Genomic DNA, 20,671 nt, shown 5'->3' on the forward strand with positions numbered 1-20,671 from the left:
CCAACCACCACCACCCCACCACGGGCATCACTGGAATCTGAATAAAATTTAAAGTTCAAATTAAGTTCATTATCAAAGTACATATATGCAATCATATACTACTCTGAGATTCATTTCCTTGCAGGCATTTACAGTAAAATAGAATAGAATTAAAGACTACATACAAAGACTGAGAAACTGATAGGTGTAAGACAAAGCTTACAAATACAAAAAATACCCAAAATAATAGTAATAATAAATAAATAATAAACAGAACTGAAAATGAGTGGAATCAGTTCCGAGTTGAGGTGAGTGAAGTTATCCACACCAGTTCAGGAGCCTGACAGTTGAAGGGCAATAATGCAATAACTTGAGGGATTTCTTTACAAGATAAGACACTGGAGCAGAATTAGGCCAGTCCCAGAGACATCAAACGCTCCTCATACATTAACCCTTTAATTCCCGTGAACCTCTCTGGACCCCCTCCAATGCCAGCACATCTTTCTGATTTGCCCACCTGCCTGTCCTGTCACCATGCCCCGTTCTCCTCTCTTTGGCCTGATAGCACCTACAGTGAAGTCACCCCCTCAGTGGTATGGTAGGTTTGTTGTGTAAGCTACTCTTTGAAATGCTTGACAGCATCCAGAAAAGGACCGAATTTTCCCCAAGGTAGTGATACAAGGCACTGAAGTTTAAAGACTGTTGTGGGGGAGTGAGCATGAACCGCAATGGAAACAGGAAAGAGAAGTGCAATGCAGAACAAAAAAAAAGTTCTCTTTGTAAAGCTGACACTGACCACGGGCTTCAGGTACTGAACAGGGCTGAGAAAAGGCAAGTAAGTGTGTGTTGTGTGAATGCCAGGCCATGATGGGTCATTGACTTGAGATGTGCATCAATACCATCTCCACAGATGCTGAGTGTTTGAAGGGACATCTCCGCATGCATCACGGTTTGGTACTGCAACTTCTCTGCCCGTGACTACAGGAAGGGCAGAGAGTTATGAACATGGCTCAGCACATCACAGAAACTAGCCACCCTTCCATGGACTGTCTGCACTTCCCACTACCTTGTTAAAGCAGCCAGCATAATCCAAGGGACTAGCCACACTCATTCCCTCTTCTCCCCCCTTCCATTGGGCAGAAGGTGTAAAAGCCTGAAATCACAGATCACCAGGCTCAAAGACAGCTTCTACCCTGGTGTTATGAGACATAGGTGCAGAATTAGGGCATTCAGCCCATCGACACTGCACAACCATTCTATCATGGCTGACTTATTATCCTTCTCAACCCATTCTCCTGCTACTAGACTCCTCCACGATAGGAAGCATCCTCCCCACATCCACTCTATCTAGGCCTTTTGATATTCATTAGGTTTCAGTGGGATATCCACCTCCCCCATCTTCTAAACTCCAGTGAATACAGGCCCAGACCAAAACACTTCTCATATGTTAACCCTTTCATTCCCAGGATGATTCTTGTGAATCTAGACCCTTACCAATGCTAGCATGTCCTACAAGGGGGCCAAAACTGCTCACAATACTCCATGTGGTCTGACCAATGCCTTGCTCTTACATTCTAGTCCCTCACATGTTAACCCATTTTGCAAAACATTATCAAGCGATTGCAAGATTCCCTATATGGTACGAAGAACTCTTAACCAATGTTCCCTCTAATTTTTAGTAGTCAGTGTGCGCAAAAATCTTATGTTGTGCAATTTTTTTCCTGTGATAAAAGTACGTGCGCTCTGAATGCGCACATGGCACAGTTTATGTAGGTTTACAAAATATTTGACATAAAACTGCACAGAATTACAACAAAATAACATACCTTTTTAAGTCGCTAGTTATTTTTTCGTCTCTCCTGTCTTTGGCATTTACCCATTCTTTGTAAACTCTACCTGGACTAATAGAACTTCCATCCAATTGATAGCTTTTGATTATCATTAACATATCCAAATGACATTCACCTAAACAGTTTCTCAGCTTGTTTTTGAGTTGATTCATTAGACTAAAACCTCACCCACAGTCCGCACTAGACGCAAGAAAGGTTCCCCCAACGTCCATCAACTGTGCAAGGTCGCAAAACTGTTCATTTTGAAGTACAAATGCCACCATTTGAGCAAAGTTTAAAATCAGTTTGGATTTAATTTTTTCTTGCGCAGAAAATTTGAAATCATTAAACTGTCTAACTATTACAGTATTTTCAGCTAGAAAATCATGATATTTTAGATATACGGCATTAACTTGTTCACCGCCAAATGTGAAGTCACAATCTGCAATTGCGGAGAAATCAAAAGCTGACCATTCTTGTACCTCATCTTCAGAGAGCCTTTCTTCTAAATGAACACAAAGACTATTCATAAAAGTCAACAGCAAACTTGTATCTACTGTGACGTTTTCTTCACTTTGTTGGTTTAGCAAAACTTTAACTTTGTCACTCCACGAAACATTGTCTCCCAGATACTGCTTTCTTATCTTGTTAATTTTGCCTCGTGCAAAATGAAGTGGATCAATCGGTGTCAGGCCACTCTTTTGCAGAACCTTGCACAGTGCAGCCAGTTCATCAAAGACATCACTTAAAACCTGTAAAGTTCTTTTGCGCTTCACGCCCTTCGCTACTTTTGAATTTGACATAGTGAATCAATATTTTTTTCAATAAAAACTTAGTAAGCTATCTACAGGATTTGAAATAGATCTTTGTAAACTTTACGATATGAACACCGTCCGCCAAAGATGGCTGCCGCCGTGATGCAGCTGTACAAACCGGAACAGGAAAGGTGAGGTGACGTAAATTAGTGACGTGCATTGTGGTATTTGAAAAACCGACTAACTAGTTAACAGAAACATTTAGCTAAGAGATTATTTTCAATAAGTTTAATTATTACTACATTATTTTAGCTAACTAACCTTTCGTGCGCACATTAATTTCCTTTGTGCGTTGGTTGAAAAACGTGTGTGCACATGCACAGCTTAGAGGGAACGTAGCTCTTAACCTTACAATCTACCTCTGTGGCTTGCATGCACTGCACTTTGTAACTAAGACACTTCATTCTGCATTCTATTATTGCTTTTCCCTTTATACTGCCTCAGTGCACTGATGTAAAGAAATGACCTGTACATACGGCACGCTAATCCAGTTGTCATATTTTGGTCAATAATAAACCAACACCATTCAAGGGTTTTCTGTGGCTTTCCACATAGCAAAACAAAAAAACCCACTAAACATCTCCCTCTGACACTCAACTACGTTACAATCAAATCGCTAATCTCCCTCAAAAGCCAAGTGCTTACAAATGACAGGAAACCTATCTGGTTCCCAAACTTCATTATGCCTTGGACCAATACCATCAAGCAAGTGGTCCGTTGACCCCAAATTAAGCCTTAGAGACTGATTAGACCATAGGAGCAGAATTAGGCCATTTGGCTCAGCAAGTCTGCTCTGTCACTTCATCATCGTTGATCCATTTTCCCTCTCAGCCCCCATCTCCTGCATTCTTCCCTTATCCCTTCATGCCCTGACTAATCAAGAATCTATCAACCTCTGCCTTAAATATACCCGGTGACTTGGCCTCTACAGTCGTCTGTGGCAACGAATTCCACAGATTCGCCACTCTTTGGCTAAAGAAATTCCTCCTCATCTCTGTTCTGAAAAGGTGCCCCTCTACGCTGAGGCTGTGTCCTCTGATCTTAGACTCTCCCACCAGAAGGAGCACCACTAAGTGTCCTGACCAGCTACATCACCAGCTAGAACAGAAATTGCAAGGCATCTGACCGCAAGACCCTACAAAGTGTCAGAGTAGTAGTGCAGTGAGTGCGATGCTATTACAGCTCAGGGCATTGAAACTTGGAGTTCAATTCCAACGACATCTGTAAGGAGTCTGTACGCCCTTCCTGTGGAATGTATGGATTTTTCCTGGGTGCTCCGGTTTCCTCCCAAAATCCAAATGTGTACCAGGTAGGTTCACTGGTCATTATAAATTGTTTTGTGATTAGGCTAGGGCTGAATCGGGGATTGTTGGGCTGCATGGCTCAAAGGGTTGAAGAGCCTATTCCGCAGTGTATCTCCAAATAAAATTTGTTTTAAAGAATTGAGGACTACTCAGAGGATAATCAGGGTCTCTCTACCACCCAGTGATACAGTATTTATCAGGAGTACAGCGTACATAGGGCCCTTAGCAATGTCAAGGGTCCCTCTCATCGGTCTCACAATCTCTTTGACCCCCTGACCATCAGGCAGGAGATACCAGAGCATTAGGACAAGAACCGCTAGGGTGGGAAACAACTTCTTCACCTAGGCAGTGAGATTACTGAACTCCTTGCCATCACCCTGGTCTCATCGTGTATGAAGTGCCAGAAATGTTATACAGTTTACCTTTCAGCTTGTGTCCCAAATGTATCTTCTGTTAAGGGTCAATCTTCTGGAATAAATTTGCTAATTTATTTGTGGAACTACAACTCATACACACCCACACATATAAAGTAATATGTACTGTGTGGTGCACCTTGGTCGGAGGAACATTGTTTTGTTTGGTGGTATACAGACATATGGTTGAATGACAAACTTGAACTTGATGCTTGAGGCCCCACACCACCAGGTATAAGAATAACTACTTCCCCTCAACCATTCAGTTCTTGAACCGCCGACAAACCCTAATCACGACAGTATAGCAACATTAAGTCTTAACTTGGCACGAAAGTGTCCTTTCTTTTTGTTCTAATTATGTATAATTTAAACTAAGCAACCACTACCACATACCTCCTGCACACTTAGAGAGTCTCGACATGTTATGCGTTCAGAGATATTCATTTGCTCATCACCATAGTAATGCCTGGTTATCTGAGTTCCTGTTGACTTTCGGTCAGCTTGAACCAGTCTGGCCATTCTCTTTTGACCTCTCTCATTAACAAGGCATTTTCACTCACAGAACTGATGCTCATTGGATGCTTTTTTTTGTTTTTCCCACCATTCTCTGTAATCTCTAGATCCTAGGAGATCAGCAGTTTGAGATACTCAAACCACCCTGTCTGGCACCAACAATATTCCATGGCCCAAGTTACTTAGATCATATTTCTTCCCCATTCGGATGTTTAGTCCAAACAACAATTGAACCTCTTGACCATGCCTGCATGCTCTTAAGCATTGAGCTGCTGCCACATGATTGGCTGATGAGATATTTGCATTACTGATGTGTACAGGTGTACCTGATAAGATGGCCACTGAGTGGATGCTGAATTGATTGTTCCTCTGTGATGCTATGTAACTGTGACACTGCTGCAGGTCCTTCAATGCTGTTGTGCGTAGATGGACTTGGGCGTATTGACAATAAATCTGGCTTTTGATTGTGGCGAGTCATTTGCTATAGACTAAAACAAGACCAAAGTTGAGATGGTGACAAAATCCTCTCCACTTGTATGGAAGAGTGTGGTCCCTGCACCACTCTGGAAACCCAAAACTATTCGATATGAGTCACCCTGTCAGTACAGCATCTATTCATTTGCTTCATCGCTGACACACCACAGCTATCCAGGCTGTCCAGAGAAGGACATGAATAGGAGTGATTTGGAAGGCTAAACTGGGGCAGATGGGACACACTCACTGGGCAACAAAGTTTGAATGGACCATTCAGAATCAGATTTAACATCACCAGCATATGTTGTCTTTGCAGCAGCAGTATATTGCAATACATAATAGAAAAAGCTTGTGAATTACAGTAAATATATTAAATAGTTAAATTAAATTAGTACAAAAAAGTAGTGAGGTAGTGTTCAGTTAGTCCTGACGAAGGGTCTCAGCCTGAAACGTCGACTGTACCTCTTCCTAGAGATGCTGCCTGGCCTGCTGAGTTCACCAGCAACTTTGATGTGTGTTGCTTGAATTTCCAGCATCTGCAGAATTCCTGTTGTTTGTGTGAGGTAGTGTTCATGGGTTCAATGTCTATTCAGGAATCCAATAGCAGAGGGGGAGAAGCTGTTCCTTCAGGTTCCTGTATCTCCTTCCTGATGGTATCAATGAGGAGAGAGCATGTCTGGGTGAATGGGATCCTTAATGATGGATCCCACCTAGTGAGGCATTGCCTTTTGAATCTGTCCTGGATGCTGGGGTGGCAAGTGCCCATGAAAGAGCTGACTGTGTTTACAACTTTCTCCAGCTTTTTCCCAATCTGCGCAGTAGCCCTCTCACCTCCTCCCCCCCATACCAGACAATGAAGCAGCCAGTTAGAATGCTATCTACCGTACATCTGTAGAAATATGTGAGTGTCTATGGTGATACCAAATCTCCTCAGTTGGGCCAAAGGGCCCATTTCCATGCTGTGTGACTCTATACTGGCTCAGTACACGAGTTGCTTTAACCCCCTTCCTTCTTCCCCATTTCAAAGTTCAAATAAAATTATCAAAATACATACTGTATAGAACCCTGAGATTCATTTTCTTGCATACACTCAGTTAATTCAAGAACCACAATTTAATCAAAGCAAGCAAGTTTACTTGTATAGCACTTTTCAAACACAAGGCAATTCACAAGGCTTTACACAGAATAAGATAGAAAACTCAAACATCAAATTTCAGACAATATACAAGAAAATAAAATCACACAAAACATAGATCTGATCAACAGAAGATACAACGCAGGAGATTCTAATTAAAAGCTACAGTGAAAAGAAAATTTTTAAGCCTCCATTTAAAGAGCTTAAAGTTGAGGCCAACTTCAGATCCTCTGGAAGGTCATTCAGAAGATGTTGAGCATGAAAAACTAAAAGCTGCTTCACCATGTCTAGTTTTGACCCTGAGGACAGTAAGCAGACCAACCCCAGACGACCTCGGGGAAGTTTGTAATTCAGCAAGAGATCAGAGACGTATTTTGGACCAAGACCATTCAGTGCTTTATAAACTAGTAATATTTTTAAAGTCAATCCTCTGATGGACAGGAAGCCAGATAACAACCCGAGAACTGGACTGCTATGTTCTACTTTCTTGGTCTCAGCGAGGACTCTAGCAGCAACGTTCTGAATGAGTTGCAGCTGTCTGAGGGATTTTTTAAATCTATAAAACAGACTTGTGAAAACGGCAACCAACAGGACAGAAAAACTAGCAAAGTGCAAAAGACATCAAACTGTGCAAATATATAATAAATAAGCAATAATTATCAAGAACATGAGATGAAGAGTCCTTGAAAGTGAGTCTGTTGTTCAGTGATAGGGCAAGAGAAGTCATCCGCACTGGCTGAACAACCTGATGCTTGAAGGGTAATAACTGTTCTTGAACCTGGTGGTGAGTCCTGAGGTTCTTGTACATGCTTCCTGATGGCAGCAGCGAGGAGAAAGCGAGGAGAGGATCTGGGTAGCGGGGGTCCTTGACGATGGCTGCTGCTTTCCCGCAACAGAGCTCCAGGTAGATGCGCTCAATGGCTGGGAGGGCTTTACCATGATGGACTTGACCGTATCCTACTTTTTGTAGGACTTTCCATTCAAAGGCATTTGTGTTTCCATACCAGGACATGATACAGCCAGTCAATATACTCTCCACCACAGAGCCACAGAATCTTGTCAAAATTTTAGATGTCATGCTAAATCTTCACAAACTTCTAAGGAAATGGAGCCACTGCCATGTTTATTTCGTAATGGCACTTACATGCTGGGCTCTGGACAGGTCCTCCGAAATTATAACACCGAGTTTAAAGTTGTTGACTCTCTCCACCTCTGATCTCCCGATGAGGACTGGCTCAAGGACCTCCAGTTTCGTTCTCCATAAGTCCTTGGCCTTGCTGACATTGGGTGGCTGCTGTGGCACCACTCAGCCAGATTTTCAGTCTCCCTCCCATATGCTGACTCATCACCTTTGATTTGGCCTACCACAGTGGCGTCACCAGCAAACTTAAATATGGTATTGGACCCATTCTTAGCGTCAGTCACAAGCGTAAAGCAAGATACCTACGCCTTGTGGTGCACTTGTGCTGATGGAAATTGTAGACATATTGTTGCCAATCCAAACTGACTGAGGTTTGCAAGTGAGGAAATTAAGAATCCAGCTGTACAAAGATGTACTGAGGCCAAAGTCATTAAGCTTATTGATTAGTTTTTAGGGTTGACAGTATTGAATACTGAGCTGTAGTTAATAAAGAACAACCTGATGTATGCATCTTTGCTATCCAGATGTTTCAGGGTTGAATGAAGAGCCAATGAAATGGCATCTGCTATGGACCTGTTGTGCTAGTAGGCAAATTGGAGTGGATCCAAGTTAATTCTCAGTCAGGGGTTGTATATGTTCCTTTGTTTTTTTTTCCTTTCTCTCCATGCAGAACAGGCTTACCTGAACTTGAAATTCAGAATCAGTCAGATTTATTATCACCGACATATGCTGTGAAATTTGTTACTTTGTGACAGCAGTACAGTGGAAGACATGAAAGGATGTGATGCTGAGGCTTTATAAGGCACTGGTGGGGCCTCACCTTGTGCACTCTTAACAGTTTTGGACCGCTCATCCTTAAAAAGTGCTGGCATTGGAGAGGATCCAGAGGAGGTTCACAAGGACAATTCCAGGAATTAAAGGGTTATCATACAAGGAACATTTGATAGCTCTGGGTGTGTACTCGCTGGAATTCAGAAGGATGACGGGAATCTCATTGAAACCTTTCGAATACTGAAAGGCCTAGACAGAGTAGATGTGGAAAGAATGTTTCCCATGATGGGAGAGTCTAGGACAAGAGGGCACAGCCTCAGGATAGAGGGGCACCCTTTCAAAACAGATGTGGAGAAATTTCTTTAGCCAAAGGGTGATGAATTTGTGGCCACATGCAGCTGTGGAGGCCAGGCTGTTGGGTGTATTTAAGGCAGAGATTGATAGGTTCTTGATTGTACATGGCATCAAAAGTTATGGGAAGAAGGCCAGGAACTGGAGTTGAGGAGGAGAAAAACCAAAAGCCATGATTGAACGGCGGAGCAGACTCGCTGGACCAGATGGCCTAATTCTGCTCCTATACCTTATGGTCTTATGACTCCAAGTTACAAGTCGGAGAGCAGAGCTTAGTCAAGATGGCACTAAACGGCAACTCCTTTGCTTGCCTCTTTGGAAACAGCTCTATTTCCATCTTTAATATCTCTATTTTTCCCCTTTCAGGGTTATTTTGAAGACCCTGACCCGGAGTTACATGCTGACATCAGTTCTTCGCAGGAATGGGACCTGCTCTCAGGATGTAACGACTGGCCGTTATCCGACATGGCAAGGGCACGGCCTAAGAATTCGGCTCACCTTTGGAGGCCTGAGATCTCGGAGCTCTGAAGAAGAGCGGATCGAAGGTCGGTGTCCCAGACCAGTGTGTCACGGGAGCTGGAAGATCTTTGGCTGTGTGCCCAAAGGCCCGAGATCTTTGGGCACAGAGCTCAGAAAAAGCAACACAACGGACTTTTATCATAAATCGGCAAGTTGCTTGTCTCCCCCCTCTCGCTGTGAAACGGAGAAATCTCTTTCTCCCTTATTAGGGGGAGAGAGTACCTATGGTACGTCGAATACTGGGTGAACACGTAGCCTTTGGAGTATTGCAAGTCTGTGTCTTTGCTGTTGCTTTTGCTGCACGCTTGAGTCTCAGTGGTGGGTGCCAATGCCTTTTTTCTTTACCGTGGAGGGAGGATTGTTGCTAGCTGCCACTTACGCGCGGGAGGGAGAACTGGGGGGGGGCTACTTTGGGGTTCTAACATTTAACTGTCACTCTTTGGGGCACTCCTCTGTTTTCGTAATGGTTTGCAAAGAAAAAGCATTTCAGGATGTATATTGTATACGTTTCTCTGACATTAAATTTACCTTTGAAAAAAAATGAATAAATAGTGCAAAAGAGGAATTGTGAGGTAGTGGTCATGGAAGGGTGGAGGGGAAGAAGCTGTTCCTAAAATGTTGAGTGTGGGTCTTCAGGCTCCTGCACTACCTCTTCAATAGTAGTAAAGAGAAGAGGGCATGTCCCAGATGGTCAGGGCACTTAATGATGGATGCTGCCTTGAGATGCCTCTTTCTGAAGATGTCCCCTTTGGCGGTGAGGCTTGGGACTGTGATGGACCTGGCTGAGTCTACAACACTCTGTTGACGGAATTTACAATCCTCTGCCTTGAGACACTTCATTTTGAAAATGTCCTCAATGTGCCCGTGACAAGGCAAGAGCAATGTGCACACCATTCTTTGAAGTGATTTTTGATGAACGCAGATGCTTACATCACAAGAAATATCTGCCTCACTCAGGGCAAACTACAAGTCACTGTGTGAGCTTTGATTTCCCATTATCAGCAGTTAATAGAGAAATCAAATAATCAGGCGAGATTCCTGTGTGGTTAACACAACTGTCACAAGCAAGATGCTTGTGCCAAGTTGGGACAGCAAGATAGTGTAGTAGTTAGCGCAACACCTTATAACAGCCAACTGTAAGATCAGGGTTCAATTCCCACCACTGTCTAAGGAGCCTGTACATTCTCCACAAGACCACAAGCATTTCATCCGGGTGGCTCCAGTTTCCTCCCACATTCCAAATATGTTCACTTTAGTACTGATTAGTAAGGTGTGGGCATGCAGGCAGCCCACCAGCACAGGCGATGCATTTCACTGTACGTTTCGATGCACGTAACAAACAACACCAATTCTTCTTCCTTTATCTGTGAACATTGAGAAACTGAAGTTTGGGAAACAAATTGTATAATTCAGAATCAGTAAGGAACTTCTGCCAAGGATTCCTAGAAAGCCGGACTTTTGAAAACTGTAGTACTCAAAGGTCCAGAAAGAGAACGGTGTGCCCAACCCATCCATATCCCTGGCCAGATGTTTTACAGCTGAAAACACCTAATCTGCCGCTTGCTTGACATTGCATAGATACAAGAGATTCTGCAGATCTTGAGATTCTGGATATCTTCAGCAACACACACACACAATGCTGGAGGAACTTAGGAGGCCAGGTGGAGAGAAATAAACAGTTGACATTCCTGGCTGAGACCCTTCATCAAGACTCCTGGCTTCAGGTCCTATATTCACCAGATGAAGGGACTCGGCCTGAAACATCAGCGTCTTTCCTTCCATAGACGCTGCCTGACGTGCTGAGCTCCTCCAGTGTCTTGGTTACAAGAGAACACTTGGGCACAGGGCTGCGAATTAACAGGCTAATGTTAAATAGTTAAGCTGCTGGGCAGTGTGGCTTGTTGGGCCTGAAGGGGCAGTTCTATGCTCATATCTAAATAAATAGAAGCTCCCGAGAGTAAAGGCCCATGTCTCTCAAATCTTTCCCAATCAGGCAATTTCCTCAAAAATTAAGTTCACTTAACCCAGCAGTATCTCCTCATCTATGGAGATTATGACAGAAAAACAGACTCTGGAGAGGGAGGTGAAAGGGAATTTAATCAATAATTACAAGCAAACTCATCACCAAATGCTGGATCCTGGGAGTCAACACCACCCTCTGCAACTCAATCTTTGACTTCCAGACCGACAGACCTCAGTCAGTAGGGATAGGTCACAATTATTCAGAACACTGATGCCACAAGGTTGTGTCCTCTGCCCCCTACTCCATTCCCTATCCACTCGTGCACGGCCAGATTCTTCCCAACTCAGTCTACAGGTTTGCAGATAAGACCACTGTAGTGTTCCACATCTTTAAAAAAAGAGTCAGAGTTCAGGAAGGAGATAGGGAGCTTAATGACATGGTGTCATGACAACAATATTTCCCTCAAGGTCAGCAAAACAAAAGAGCTGATCATTGACTTCAGGAAGGGGGATGGTGCACATACTCTTGTCTACATCAACAGTGTTAAGATTAAGGACTTCATGTTCTTAGGAGTGATCATCACACAGACATCACAGCCAAGAAAGCTCACCAACATCTCTACTTCCTCAGGAGGCTAAAGAGGTCTGGCATGTCCCTGCCAACCCTCGTCAATTTTTTTCAAAGCACCATAGAAAGCATCCTAACTGTTAGATCTGGCAAATACCCTGTCCATGACTGCAGGAAACTACAGAGTGTTGCAGACACAGCTCAGCTCATCACAGGAACCAGCCTCTCCTCCAATGGACTATCTATACTTCTCCCTGCCTCAGTAAAACAGTCAGCACTCTCAAGACCCCAGTCATCTTGGACATTCTCTTTTCCGCTCGCCCGTCGGGCAGAAGATACAAAAGCCTGAAAGTATGTAGCAGCTCGTTCACGGACAGCTTCTACCCTGCTGTTATAAGATCATTAGGTAGTTTCCTAGTATGATCAATTGGACTTTTGATCTCACAATGTACTTTATAATCTAGCACCTTTTTGTTTATCCACACTGCATTCTCTCTACAGCTGTTCACTTCATTGTTTTACTCTGTAATGCACTGTAATGATTTGATCTGTACGAATGGTGCACAAGACAAGCTTTTCACTGTATCCCAGTACATGTGACAATGATAAACCAATTCCAAAATGTAAACACAAGAGATTCTGCAGATGCTGCATGCCCAGAGCAATGCACACAAAAATGCTGGAGGAACTCAGCAGGTCAGGCAGCACCTATGAACAGGAATAAACATGCAACGTATCGGGCCAAGAGCCTTCATCAAGACTCTGACTCCACCATGTATCAGGAGTCGAGGGAATGAAGCCAGATGATGCCTCAGTGCATTCAGAACGGATGGAGACAAGAGTTGTGTAGCAGAAACTGACCCTATAAATGGAGGCTGGATTTCAAACATCCTGCTGAGAGAAAATAAAATCACACTTGCACTTAGAGGAAGCTAAGTGAGAACAGGCATACAGACAGGTCAAGGACTCTTGTGTATTAGCTAGACTGTAACAGAACAGACAATGATTTAGTATTAATGTGAACTGACTGCCAGACAGGCGTGTTGGCATAGCAATGTCTAAATGCTGTTTAAAAATCCAGATGGATTTCCCTTTATTTCATATTTGAACTGGGCAGCTTCAGACAAGCTGAACAGCCCCTCTTTGTTCCTGCCCGCCTACAAGGCCTGTCCATTTAGTTGAAGGTGTTTGTCTTTCGATAAGAAAATAACTCTGGGTGTGGATGTGCGTGGATTGGCAGAGAGAAGAGCTGAGGGTAAACGTCCCATTGTGATAACTTGCCGTTTAGGCTACAGATTATCATTCTGCAGCTCTGCAGTGTGATAAATCACTGTTTAATCGAGTTACACACTGCTGGATTGCAGGGAATTTAGAAGCACATTCACTAGGCTAGAGAGAAAACTTTCAATGCCTTCCATTGAAATATTTAAGAACAAGAAATGGATTAAGTCCCAGTTTATTGTCATGGGCATACATTTAGTGGCCACTTTATTAGGTACAGAGTGTCCCAGGAGTGGAACTCAGTGAGTTTTCATAACATATGTATACTCAGTGGCCACATTATAAGGTACTTCCTGTACCAAATAAAATGGTCACTGAGCATGTGCTCATGGTCTTCCACTTTAAGGTCTGATGTGCTGTGTTCAGATAAGCTCTTCTGTACACCACTGTTGTAATGTATGGTTATCTGAGCTATTGTTGCCTTCCTGCTAGTTTGAGTTAGACTGGCCATTCTCCTCTGACCTCTCTCATTAGCAAGGTGTTTTCACCCACAGAATTGGTCAAGAGGTTCACTCATTGTTCAGACCAAACATCAGAATGGGGAAGAAATATGATCTAAGTGACTTTGACAATGGAATAATTGTTGGTGCCAGACAGGTGCTTTGAGCATCTCAGAAACTACTCATCTCCTAGGATTTTCACGCACAACTGTCTCTAGAGTTTACAGAGAATGGTGTAAGGGAACAAAAAACCATCGAGTGCGTGGCAGTTCTGTTGGCGAAAATGGCTTGTTAATGAGAGGTCAGAGGAGAATGGCCAGACTGATTCAAGCTGACAGGAAGGCGACAGTAACTCAAATAACCACAGTAACTCAAATAACCACACGTTACAACAGTGGCGTGCAGGAGAGCATCTCTGAATGCACAACATGTCAAACCTTGAAGTACATGGGCTACAGCAGCAGAAGACCTCACTGGGTTGCACTCCTATACCTAATAATGTGGCCACTGACCATACACATTTTGATAATAAATTGCTTTACTTAAATTTCAATTTTCTAGGTGTTTTATTGGGATTTGTACTTGAGTCTCTGGAAGATCAACCCGTACCTCTCTTTAATCCCAGAAGTTTAACCACCATGTTTGAACACTGTTGACCCAATTTCCCCTTATATTCCATGTGCTGTTCTTCAGGACTGGCCGTGGGGGAGAACACTGTCCCATCGCATTAGACTTGGTGTCTGACCTTGAACTGAGCGTATCTGGCATGGTAACATAGCGGTTAGAGCAGATGTAGGGTGAAGGGCCATAGGTATGGGGAATGCACTCAGCATTTCCCCCTGGGGAGAGGGAATCAAATCCTTAATGGGAAGGTTTTATAGAGACTGGAGGGACAATTTCTATAGGCAGAGGGTGGTGGGCATAAGGAACAAGTTGCCAGTGGCAGGTACATCAATAGTTGAAAGACATTTAGATAAGTGTATGGATAGGAAAGATTTACAGGCATATGGACCAAATCGTTCTCAGCTCAAAACGCTGACTGTTTATTTTCCTTTGTAGTCACTGCCTGACCTGCTGAGTTGCTCTACCATTTTGTGTGTGGGCCACAAAGAACCAGCATGGTGGTCACCACAGATGAGTTAGGCCAGAGCGGCTGTAGGATGTTGTGACATGCAAATTCAAGAGGAGGCACTGACCTGCAGCTCACACCAAGCAACTTCCACCCAAGTCTCGGTATCTAGCCCTTTGTACACGGTCTTGAAGGCCCCTCGCCCGAGTTCGATGTCAAACTTCAGGAAGCGGCCCCCCGGAGAGGTGGCAACCGCCTTCATCTCGGCCTCCTCCTCGTTCTCCTTCTCGGTCCTGTCCCTGGATGAGTCTTTGGCGACATCCGCCGCTGTCTTGGCTGTAGCAGCAGTGTCGCTTTTGCCTTCCGGCGTGCTGGCGCAGACGGGCGGTCGGGCAGGCCCCTCCCGCTCCACCGGATCCATGCTCCGCCGCACAAAGCGGTGGTTCTCAGCCAGGGGTAGGGGGTCGCCGGCCTTCGCAGTTCTGCCAGGCGCGGCAGCCGCGGGGTTGGTCTCGCTGTCAGCCGAGCCCTCGCTGGAGGCCATACCCCTTGGCTTGCTGGAGTCCCCGGGGCCGGTCGGCTCTCCCGGGTCCGTGGCCATCCTGTGCTCCCGCAACGGCCGAAATCCTCCCTTTTGTTCCGATCAACCAATTGCCAGGGTGGGGGGAGGGCACCTCTCAGCCTAGGACATGACGCACATACAGTCTCTTGGCACCTTGCAGAGCCCCCGCCTCTTCAATTCTCAAGCATGGGACAGATAGACGCTGAACGCCAAGCTCTCTGCAAGAACAGAAATAAATAAGTGGAAAGGGATAAAGGCAAAAATAGCATCAAAACAGCATTTACATACTTCAAAGTTCAAAGTAAATTCAAATACAAAATACATGTCACTGTGTACAGTCCTGCACAAAAGTCTTGGTTCAGATTACATTATCAATGTGTATACATTATACAACCCCGAGATCTGTCACAAAACAAGAAAACCAAAAGAACCCATTTAAAAAAACCCAACAAACACCCAACGTGCAGACGGAGAAAGAAAAAAGTACAAATCGTGCAAACAATAAAATTAAACAAATGGTACTTAGCATGAAAGTGAGTTCTCAGACATGCAGTCTGGCACAGGCCCATAACCTCAGTGCAGTGAAGAGTGGAGTAAACATCAGGGAGAAGCAAATGGAACCCTGATCTCCGACTCTCATATCTCTGCTCCCAACACCCAGCCTTTCCAATCAATCTGGCCAGTTTTTAACTCGTCCGAACATGGGGTCGTTCCTGCTCTAGTTCCCGGGCCCTGTCACTTCAATTCACTCTAGGCCTGGATCTGACCTTTCCAAGTTGGCCCAGCACTTAGATAGATCAAACCTTGCTCCCAATTTCCTCCACTCCGACTTTTCTATGCTTCACATGCCCCGACTATCTCAAACATATCTCAACCTCTCTCAGACTCTGTCTTACACCCACACACATATATAGCTTGGACGTCTAAGATTTTTGCCTACTACTGTCGTAATTTAATGTAATGCACTATACTGCTGCCGTAAAAACAAATTTCATGATATACGTGAATGACAATAAACCTGATTCTGATATGGATCTCTATTGTGACTGAGTGGGAAGGTGGGTAGGGAGAGGGAACCACCAGAGGGACATTCTGTAATGATCAGTAAACCAATTGTTTGTAATCAAATGACCTTGTCTGGTCTCTCAGGGCTTTTGTGTGTCTGCGTCCATGGCAATCGCACCCCGGCACTTCTTCTCTGCCCCCTGTCCCAAACCCCTCGCTTGCCATTCCCAACAGCCTTTGCTCCCGCTAGATTTACAAACTTGCTCTGTGCTCTACATTGACAAATACACCACTGTACAAAACAGATACCCTAGCTATAGATATGTGCCTAAGACTTCTGCACAATTTTCCTGCAGGCACTCACAGTAAATACAAAGAAACAAAAGAATCAATGAAAAACCGCAAAGACGGACAAACAACCAACGTGCAAAAGTCAAAGTGTGCAAATACACACAAGAAAATAAAAGAAAAAAAACAAGAATCCTTGAAAGTGTTGTGGAAACAGTTCAGTGTTGGGGTGAGCAAAATTGAGTGAAGTTATCCTTTCTGGTTCAAAAGCCTGATGGTTGAGGGGTTCTAACTGCTCCTGAACCTGGTGGTTTGAGTCCTGAGGCTCCTGTATCTTCTTGATGGCAGCAGCGAGAAGAGAGCATGGCCTGGGTAGTGGGGGTCAGCAGCAAACTTAAATATGGCATTGGAGTTGTAGCCTTTATTCACAGCAGAACACAAGTGTATGTATGGTGGGGGGGGGGGGGGGCTCAGTTATTCCAAAGTTCCACATGCTCCAAGAAGGTGCCACAACTTCTCTCTCAACATCAGCAAAACCAAAGAGCTGATTTTCGCCTACAGGAGGAGGAAGCCCAAAGTCCGGTTATTAGGGATCAGGGTGGAGAGGATCAGTAACATTAAATTCCTTGGTGTTATCACAGAGGATCTGTCCTGGGATCAACATGCAAGTGTCAACACAAAGGAGGCACGACAGCGCCACTACTTTCTTAGAAGCTTATGCAGATTTGGCATGTCATCTAAAACTCAGACAATTTTCTAAAAATGCAGAGTTGACTGGCTGCCTGACGGCCTGGTAAGGAAACACCATTGCCCAAGAATGAAAAAGTCTAAAAAAAAGTGGTAGATACTGCCTAGTCCATCAACGTTCAGCACAGCTGCAAGGACCGTTCTCACAAGATCCACACCATCATCCAGGCCATGCTCTCTTCTCACGACTGCAGTAAAGAGGTACAGGAGCCTCAGGAACCACACCACTAGGTTCAGGAGCAGCTAATACCCCTCAACCATCAGGCTCATGAACCGGCGTGGGTAACTTCACTCACCTCAATAGTGAGCTGATTCCACAAACCACAATCTTACTTTCAGGTATTCAACAACTCATGTTCTCAGCATTATTTTTTCAATTTTAATTTGCACTATGCCTTTTGTTCACTGGTTGTTTGTCAGTCTTTGTTTATGCATAGATTTTCATAAATTCTATTGTATTTCTTTATCTTCCTGTAAATGCCTGCAAGAAATGAACCTCAGGGTAGTACAGAGTGATGTAACTGTTTACTTTGACTGAGAACAGCTGATAGCTATTTACACTACCATATATCAATAATCATTCTTCTGGAGACTCAACATTATGCAGATACTGGAAATCTTGAGCAACGCACACACACGTGATACTGGAGAAACTCAGCAGGTCAGGCAGCAACTATGGAGGGAAATAAACAGCTGACTTTCAGCTCGAGACCTTTCATCCAGTTGGCTTGGCTGTTCATTCCCTTCCAAAGATGCTACCTGAGCTGCTGAGTTCCCCTCAACGGGTGCACCTTCTCTCAGAGACAGTGAGTGCAAATAGACAGGCCACTCCGCCCAACCAGAACCAACCAACTGAGGCTGGCCCCTATAGAAATTCAGCTCCCAAAGACTCTCAGAGCAACACCCATTAAATGAACTTGGGTAAAGCAGCATCCATGGAAATAAGTAAACAGTCAATGTTTTGGGCTGAGACTCTTCTTCAATTCTGGAAAGGACAGGGGAAGATGCCAGAAGAAAGGTGGGGGGAGGGGAAGGAGGATAGCTGGAAAGTGATAGTTGAAGCCGGCGGGGGGGGGGGGGGTGCAGCGGTGAAGGAAGAGGAAGGAATCTGACGGGACAGGAGAGTGGACTACAGAAGAAAGTGTTGGAGGTGATAGGCAGGTGAGAAGAGTTATTGGCACAGCACAGAAAGCATTCCATCCTGATGTATCAGTTTGGTGCAGCAACTGTTTTGCCCAAGACCACTAGAAACTGCAGAGTTGTGCTGAGCCGTGTCCACATCATGGAAACCAACGTCTCGTCCATAGACTATCTATACTTCTTGCTGCCTCAATAAAGCAGCCTGCACAGTTAAACACTCCACCCAGCCTAGACTTTCTCTTCTCCCCCTCACATCAAGGAATAGATACAAAAATCTCTTCTTCACCCCACCCCTCCCAACTGGCAGAAGATACAAAAGCACATAGTACAAGATTCAAGGACATCTCATATCCTTGTGTACATAATCAGAATCAGTTTAATATCACTGCAAATGTGAAATTTGTTGTTTTGCAGCAGCAATACATAATAAAAACTAAATTAAAGTATATACATTTTAAAAGTTAACTTTAATAGTACAAAAAGAGAGAAAAAAAAGTACGAGGTGGTGCTCATGGGTTCAATATCCATTCAGAAGTCTAATGGCAGAGGAGAAGCCGTTCCTGAATCATTCAGTGTGTGCACTTGGGCTCCTACATCTCCTCCCTGATGGTAGCAATGTGAAGTTGGCATGATCTGGGTGACAGGGGTCCTTAATGATGGATTCCCCATTTTCTAAGGCATCACCTTGTGAAGATGTCCTTGATGGTGGGGAGTCTAGTGCCTATGATGGAGCTGGCTGAGTTTACAACTTTCTTGCAGCTTTTTCTGATCCTGTACAGTGTTTCTGCCCCCCCCTCCACCCCATACCAGACAGCGATACAACCAGTTAGAAAGCTGTCCACTGAAGATCCGGAGTAAATTTGCGACTATTGAACTGTCCTCTTGTATTGCTAACAGACTCATGCCCTCAATCTGCCTTGTCATGGCTTTATATTTTGCTCGCACTTGTACTTGAACAGTTTAATCTGCATTGTTATTGCTTTTCCCTTGTACTTGAACACAAAACAGTACAGCACAGTATAGACCCTTCAGCCGACAAAGATATTCTGGCCCTTTCACGTACTCTTGAATCAGGCTTACCCAAGGGTTCCCAACCTTTTTTATGCTACGGCCCCCTGCCATTAAGTCCTGTGAACCCCAGGTTGGGAACACCAAATTTTATCCTTCTCTCTAATTTCCTTCAGTACCTTAATGCACTGATGTGATGAATGTCAGGCAAACCTGCACCTTGCTGCATCACAATAATTTATCAATTTATGACAATTTACCCTGGTTTGGCCCATATCCCTCTCCACCTTTCCTACAGCACGGTAGCATGGTGGTTAGTGTAACACTATTACAGTGCCAGTGGACCTAGGTTCAATTCTCGCTGCTGTCTATACAAAGTTGGTACTTTCTCCTCGTCACCATGTGGGTTTCCTCTGGGTGCTCCAGTTTCTTCCCACATTCCAAACACGTACGTGGCAGCAGGTTCACTGGTCACATGAGTGTAACAATGGCCAGGCTGTGCATAGAGACAAGCACTTGGAGACTGGTGGAGATGAATCTGCCGGATGCTGCTGGGTTGCGGGCATCTTCTGCCGACAGGGAACCAGGTTTGTGGCAATATCCTTGCATTGCCTTCTCTGAGGATCATAACCATGTCGTGGTGAAGAGGATTGTCAGTCCCTGAGAACGAAGCTGTCCGGTGCTTAGGGCCTACAAGGGTCACTCATGGCAGTAAGATGACTATGGAGGATTGGTGGTTTATTTCACTTGTTTTTTTTCCCCCCATTTGCACAATTTTTTTGTGTGTGGGGAGGTTGATGTTTTTCCTCTGAACAGGTTCCATGTTTTTTTTCTTTGTTTCGTGACTGTTTGTGGGAAGAGAAATCTCAGTGCTGTATTCTGCATACATTGAAACTAAATGTACTTTGAATCTTTGAAGATCAAGGGGTGGTCCAAACAATGTTTCTGTGGTGGAGCTGGCGGAAGATGGCGACATGTCACAATGGCAGTGAAGGTGGAGGAAGGCTGCAGCAGTGAAGGGTCCCCAGTCATCTTGCACTCCATGCCACTAGACACTGACCCCGATCTGTCAAGGGATGACTGGTGACTGCCCATGCATCAGCCTCCCCACATTAAATAGTCAAGTACAGACACTCTCCATAAAGAGAATGACCCCTTGGGAGAACATCATACTCAACTCAAATGATGTCTCTACTAATACCTTGCACAGTGCAGAGTAATGGTCATTAAACTTCTTAGTTTGACCACACATTTCCTTAAGCTTCTAAGTCAAATATATCACCAAGCCAGCTGCATTTCCAGTTTGCAAGCTGTTTGTTTCGATGTGGTCATAGCCCTAACAGTGACACGTGTCACG

At 44.4% G+C, this 20,671-nt stretch overlaps 1 protein-coding gene across 4 annotated transcripts in view; it reads right to left on the reverse strand.

The window, feature by feature from the left end:
- LOC140189874 (serine/threonine-protein kinase WNK3-like) overlaps positions 1-20,671 on the reverse strand; it is a 150,514-nt gene that overhangs the window by 103,022 nt on the left and 26,821 nt on the right. For all 4 annotated transcript variants that reach the window (XM_072246206.1, XM_072246208.1, XM_072246207.1 and 1 more), the window contains exon 2: positions 14,692-15,344. In XM_072246206.1, the coding sequence (XP_072102307.1) occupies positions 14,692-15,165 (474 nt within the window). In that variant the 5' untranslated portion in view covers positions 15,166-15,344. The remainder of the gene's footprint in view (positions 1-14,691; positions 15,345-20,671) is intronic.

Source organism: Mobula birostris, chromosome 29 (genome assembly GCF_030028105.1).
Source record: "Mobula birostris isolate sMobBir1 chromosome 29, sMobBir1.hap1, whole genome shotgun sequence".
In the NCBI taxonomy this organism is placed as follows: domain Eukaryota; kingdom Metazoa; phylum Chordata; class Chondrichthyes; order Myliobatiformes; family Myliobatidae; genus Mobula; species Mobula birostris.